Consider the following 6,000-nt stretch of genomic DNA (forward strand, 5'->3'; position numbering starts at 1 on the left):
AAAAATGCAGCTCATTTAGAGGTGCAGAGATGAATAGGCTGACAAGGCATGGCCCCAGGATTTGCACTCTGTCAAACGTACCTGCCTGGCGAGCACCAGCAGGGTGACAAAGAAGATGAAGAGGGAGATGGAGCCCATAGTCTTCAAGTCTTTGAGCACTCCAGGTCTTCAGAAAAAAAGAGAGGGGAAAAAGGATACAACTAGATGAGAAAAGAATTGAAATTATCATATTAGGAACTTACACTCCACTCAGTAGTCAGCCACATGTGTCAAATTATAGTTCAGAAGAGCATTTTCTTCCAAGATGACACTTGATTAGGGCTGTCACTTCTGCTTGGCTCTGATAAGAGCTCATTCATTATTTGCTTTACAACGGACGAGCTTCACTGCCACTAGAGAGGGCGAAGTTGTTTGTCTACACATACAGTACATTGTACCATTGTTGTAAGAATGATGATCCTGTTCATAAAGGGTCAAATAAATAATCAAGGCATCTTATTTATATTAAATGGTGAAGAGAAAAAGCACTGAATGAGAAGATAATTTTCTGTTGATTTACAATATGATGAGATGAGATGAGAGATAAAACGAAGGGCTGCTCAGTGTTTTTCTAATATCAAGCAGAGCTCCAACAACATGAAATAAAATGCACTCATTCAATGACACATGGCAGCTTCATTATCTAATCAATTTCCAACAAAAACTGTCTGCCTGATGAATAGATGAATGGCATTGATCACATTTTTGCAAAACATGTCGGTCTGAAAAAACAACCTCTGAAACTAAAGATGAAAGCTTTGTATGAAAGCTGAAGCTTCTATCAACAGTTTTTAGCTACAGAAATGAGCTCTTCCACATATAGCCTTTTTAATTATGTTTTTAATAACCAAAATAAAGTGTAGATTAATGGTAAACTATGCACCATAAGGTTAATGTATCCACATATCTCAGGGCAACCAAGCATCTTTCATTATTTCCCACAACCTCATTACGCTGCTTGTCGTACGCAAGCAATTGATTGCGCTAGGCAACACAGACAAACACATCAACTGTCAGATGAACATTAACAGGTTAGAGTGCATCTCAACAATCGTCATTCGTCATACAATGATGAAAAAACCAGTCCCTCACGGTTTTGTAAAGTAGTCAGTCAAAACGTGTGTGGAATGGCTGGTCAGGCAAATGAAAAACTACCAGAGAAAATGTTGATTTTATTCAAACAATTCTACAATGTGTACTATATAACTGTTAAAAGTTAAAGGCTTTTTGATTTACCTGTCCAAGACTTCGGTCCTGTAGAGAAATGTGCTGTACTCATCCAACAGAGAAGAGTGAGTCTGAAGAATAATGATGTTGTAAACCACCACTGCTGTCAACATTATCACCATCTTCAGCTCGTAGTTTATTCTCAAAAACACGGAGCAGGAGATCAGGCCCAGAATGCAGCTATAAATCAAATACTGGGAAGACAGAATAATAATGTTCATGGTGTATTTAAACAAATTAAACAAAAACGGGTTCCTGAAATATGCATTAAAAAAGACTTACTGGGAGGTAAAAGTTGTTTTTGTCCGCCAATGTGATATGTTGTCCATTTAACAAAAGGTATGTTTCATTGGATGAGTTAAAAGCAGGAACTATTGAAATCACATTTCCCTCCACGAAAAACTAGAGTTAAAAAAACATGGTACATACTTAGTCCATTTTCTTCTTATTGCATTGAAAATAATACTTAACCTTAAACTTCACATCCTTGACTTTGAGTTCAGGAGAGTTCAAATGCGTCATAAAAGGTACATCTTTCAACCTTGACAGATTTTCATACACCTGACTGCTACACAGCTTGTATAATCAAATATTTTACGTCAGCATCTGACCAAACAGGCTTCCAGCATTGTACCCACAGGAGGAAAATAGAATCTTGTTAGATAAGAGGCCAACACTGACAACAGTTCAATAATGTCCTGAAGAGAAGCTACAGGCTAAGACGGCGATTGGCTGCCCTGTCAAGCTCAGCCAAATTAATTTGGCTCTTCCGCCAGGAGCATCTGACCCACGCCAGCCACAAAACAAGATTATAATCTCTCAAATCGATTTGTGTGAAGGTCTAAACTAGGGTTCTGACATCCACCTCCATCACAAGTTACCACAGCCACAGGCTACAGTACACCTCAAAGTGATTTTGGTCTCTATACTAAATGACTAACTAGTACAAACACTGCAAGGTAAATTTGTAAGGAAAAGGTTTAATGGTGGGAAAAACAAAACAGTACATTGCTCTTACACCTTTAGCATTAGGAGCTAAATACAGCCAGAGCATGTCCTTTGAATCATGCACTTGTTGTGAAGGTAATGTCAAGGCTCTAAGAAGTATCCTATACCTTAATGCCTTAAAGCAGCTCTCCCTAAACGCTTACCATGTTAAAGACGGCCATTATGAGTATTAGTGTGGTGGTTGTCATGGTGAGGGTGATACGGGGCCATGGCTTGTTGGCAATAATAACTGAGGACCGGAGCAGCCACAGCCAAGACGTGGACGCACTTTTACTGCACTGCTGCGAGGGGAGAGGCGAAGCATAGTGAGGATGCACAAAGGTCAATGACAAACACTGAGCACAACTGAGGCTGCAAACATGACTAGCATAGTGAATTCAGCATAAAAACTGGGAAACTGTTCATATCAAATTATACAAATTAACTGAAGCAATTGTGTTGTATTAGGAGTCACAAGTTGGAGGCATCTATGTACCTGTGGGAGTGGCTAGTTGCAGGACTGATTTTAAATGTACTATACTCTGCGTTATTTTGTCTAAAAGTCTTTAGATCGCACTTGGAAAAGTCACTATAACTGACAGCTTTGATCAGTGAAGTCTGCCGTCTGTGCTCTACCTGAGTCTTTAAAGTTCAAACACTTCCTCTTCTGATTTTATTCCCTTTCATTTAAGACATACGACTGAATAAAACCAAAAGAGGACACACAGCATAACCTAAAGGTTATATCCTAAAAATAACACTTTCAACCGGGTAAGTTAGATTTCCCTTTGTTTTTGCCTACAATAGTTTTAAATCTTCACTAAAAAAATTTACTAATAATGATTAAATGAGTCCATCATTTTACTTACAAACAACCAGCAGCCAGTTATGTACTTACCACAAAGTGTCCAATAAAACACACGAAAAGTATCACAGAGAGGATCAGAAAAGCCATCCCAAAAGATACACCTAAAACAACTGTCCTGCAAAAACAGATATACAAGCTACAAATCACAAAGTATGACAAAATACTGTTTCATAAATAGGACACTTACTTTGGCAGGACGAGAATCTGCACAACAAATATGCAGAAGAATATCAAACAGGCGCAAGTAACGTAGTACTTGAAAGCAGGTAGAGTTGTTGCTCGGTACTAAAGGAATATAACAAGAAAGTTCAAAACAATTTTAACAGCCGAATTCTCAAAGGTGCTTCAAAAGCCACTTTAGAGCTATTTTTACAGATACTGTCTTTTCAAGGTGACTATTTTTTCCAGTTTGAGCATGCAACTAAATACAGTTGAAGTTGTTGCCAGTGTTCAGTCATTAATACCTCTTTTTCCAAAGTTTTGTTGTGAAAACATAGTGATATTCTTTGTATATCCTCTGACTTAAGCCATTGTCTGTAAGAAGAGATTACAAACACATGGAAACAGAACTTCAAAATAGTGAAAAGAACATTTATGTTGAAATGGCTCTTACTTTTGGGCATTTATCCCATCAAATGTTCTGATAATCCTCTCATTAAGTTCTTCCTCAAAGCGTTTCTTTTGCGACTTTGTCCTAATATGGAAATCACCAATAAAAACATTATTATCATGTGTGTATGTTATAAAGCTGCAAGTTTCCTACAAGTAAAAAAAAAAAATGCAGCTTGCCTTTCTGATCTTCTCTGAAAGTGATACTGTCCCATCGGCACATCCTAAACAAACAAAGGCCAGTATAATCATAAGAAAATAATAATAACATATTGTTTTAAATAGAAAAGAAAGAAATACACAAATATATTTATTTTCCACCTTTGTATTGATGCGCCCGTTCTCGTTTGACATGCTGTCTCGGTGGTGGAGGTTGGCGAAGGGTTTGGCCGCGCCCCAGGACTCTAAGTAACGCGTCATCCTCACTGACGCTCTCATCTTCGCCCCGTTCATTCTAGGTCGGAAGTGGGGACTTTTATGTTCCACCTTAGAAAGACAGATCAGTTTGGTGCAGGGTAAAATATAATAATTGTACTTTTGGAAAAGCAGTACCTTTGGGTTGATGACTAAATATGTAATGACCCCGTGCTCTTTGAGATAGGGGTCTCTGTCCTGTCCATTGCCATCCTCCACTTTGTAGGCGCCATCTAAATGCTCCAGAGTCACCGATGTTATATGAACTCGCCTAATAAAAAACACAAGTATTTAATTAATTTGTAATAATGACATTATTACATATTTTTTAATGTGAGAACAGAGGTGGGCAGACTATACAAAATAACGTTAATTTAAAATAATATTAACAAGTACAATTAGAAGTTAAAAAGTAGGAGAAATTACTACTTGAGTACCAAGTAACAGTTAAAATGTATTTGAATATGATTTAAGATTTGAATTAATGTAATCAACAGACGAAACAATAAAAAAATTACAGATTCTGGTACAGTATTTTCAAAGAATAGACAAAAAAAAGGTAAAATATTTGAGTTTGAAGCAAAGCATTAGAATTACTCGGTAAGAAGAAGATTTTTTTTTTTACTCAAGTAAGAGTACTGTTACTTCAAACAAGTAGGAGTAAAAGTATGGTGTTAGAGAACTACTCTTAAAAATACCACGTCTTCAAAACGTTACTTAAATGTTGTATGGAGGATTTTGATTTGTTTTTCGTTGTCCATATCTGTTTAAATAGGTCAACTTAACTTAAGGTAAACTACAAAAAATACATGAAGTCTGTACGTGGTGGGGCCAATAGAAAACGAGATTACCTCGTTACTATTGGCTTTTAGCTCGTCAATCACGTTTCTAGCAAAGTGCTTTGAGTGCATTAACGCAAACACCTTACGTACTACATAAGACGCCGTTTACTACAGCGTTTTATAGACTATATAATTGGAAAATTGTCTTTAAAACCTTTAAGTACTACCTACTTCTACAGTGCACAAACAATTCGGATTCAGAATAATGTTTAGAATCAGATTTTTTTTTATTTTATTGTTAGTGAACAAAGTTTCACTAACAGCTTAGCTCACCTGTAGGTTTTTTTCATATTGTACTGTAGTGATCTTTTACAAGGTGTGACTAAATAAATGACAGAAATAAAGCAAATTGTATCAAAACAAGTATCTGACTGACCCAGGCACACCTCCAGCCTCCATGTGATTGGCCAGTGTGACATCATGTGACCAGACGTCGTACTGCCACTTCTGCAGTCCTATCACTCCACACAGCACATTCCCCGAGTGCACTCCGACTCGCATGTTTATGTCAACACCAGTGGCATCGCGGACTTTCCTGTTTGACAAAGAGACAAAGAAATAACAATTATGTTAGTAAAGTTTAGATGGATATTTTTTTCTCCATCTGCCTCCAGTCAAAAAGTGATTTTAATATTCATTTAGAGTTAAGATTTCATGTCTTTTAGGGCAGAGCCTTTTAGAATATATCTAGGCTTGTAACTTGTACTTTAGACTTACTTAATTATGCAGATATAATGAAGTGTAATGTATATTTTGCACACACATATACTCACCTTTTTTCCTTCTTGCAAATATCTAGATGTTCTTTTGGATGAGACATTAAAATATGACTGTAGAGTGGGACTACTCAGAAGGATTTTATCAATGCATGTAATTACATTTATTTTGCCAGCATCAGATATTCAGGCACCACTTAAAATCATTACAGCCTTTAATGAATGCTTCATTAACTTCTTACTCTTCCATCTAAGCCTGTTCTGAAGTTGTGAAAGCTTTAAGTAATTAAACTCAATC

The 6,000-nt window shown here is 36.8% G+C and overlaps 1 protein-coding gene across 2 annotated transcripts in view; it reads right to left on the reverse strand.

The window, feature by feature from the left end:
* Nucleotides 1-6,000, reverse strand: part of adcy2a (adenylate cyclase 2a) — a 39,505-nt gene that overhangs the window by 6,060 nt on the left and 27,445 nt on the right. For both annotated transcript variants that reach the window (XR_011929027.1, XM_072460006.1), the window contains exons 8-19: nucleotides 5,363-5,521; nucleotides 4,283-4,415; nucleotides 4,052-4,216; nucleotides 3,911-3,954; nucleotides 3,735-3,815; nucleotides 3,586-3,655; nucleotides 3,309-3,406; nucleotides 3,152-3,236; nucleotides 2,418-2,555; nucleotides 1,549-1,668; nucleotides 1,276-1,460; nucleotides 82-166 (exon numbers count right to left, since the gene is read on the reverse strand). Coding sequence is in view for 1 of the 2 variants with exons in the window: in XM_072460006.1 (XP_072316107.1) it covers nucleotides 82-166; nucleotides 1,276-1,460; nucleotides 1,549-1,668; nucleotides 2,418-2,555; nucleotides 3,152-3,236; nucleotides 3,309-3,406; nucleotides 3,586-3,655; nucleotides 3,735-3,815; nucleotides 3,911-3,954; nucleotides 4,052-4,216; nucleotides 4,283-4,415; nucleotides 5,363-5,521 (1,363 nt within the window). In the remaining variant the exon portion in view is untranslated. The remainder of the gene's footprint in view (nucleotides 1-81; nucleotides 167-1,275; nucleotides 1,461-1,548; nucleotides 1,669-2,417; nucleotides 2,556-3,151; nucleotides 3,237-3,308; nucleotides 3,407-3,585; nucleotides 3,656-3,734; nucleotides 3,816-3,910; nucleotides 3,955-4,051; nucleotides 4,217-4,282; nucleotides 4,416-5,362; nucleotides 5,522-6,000) is intronic.

This window comes from Eucyclogobius newberryi, unplaced genomic scaffold (genome assembly GCF_026437365.1).
Source record: "Eucyclogobius newberryi isolate DKJ021-1_F unplaced genomic scaffold, fEucNew1.0.hap1 SCAF_3, whole genome shotgun sequence".
Taxonomy (NCBI): Eukaryota; Metazoa; Chordata; class Actinopteri; order Gobiiformes; family Gobiidae; genus Eucyclogobius; species Eucyclogobius newberryi.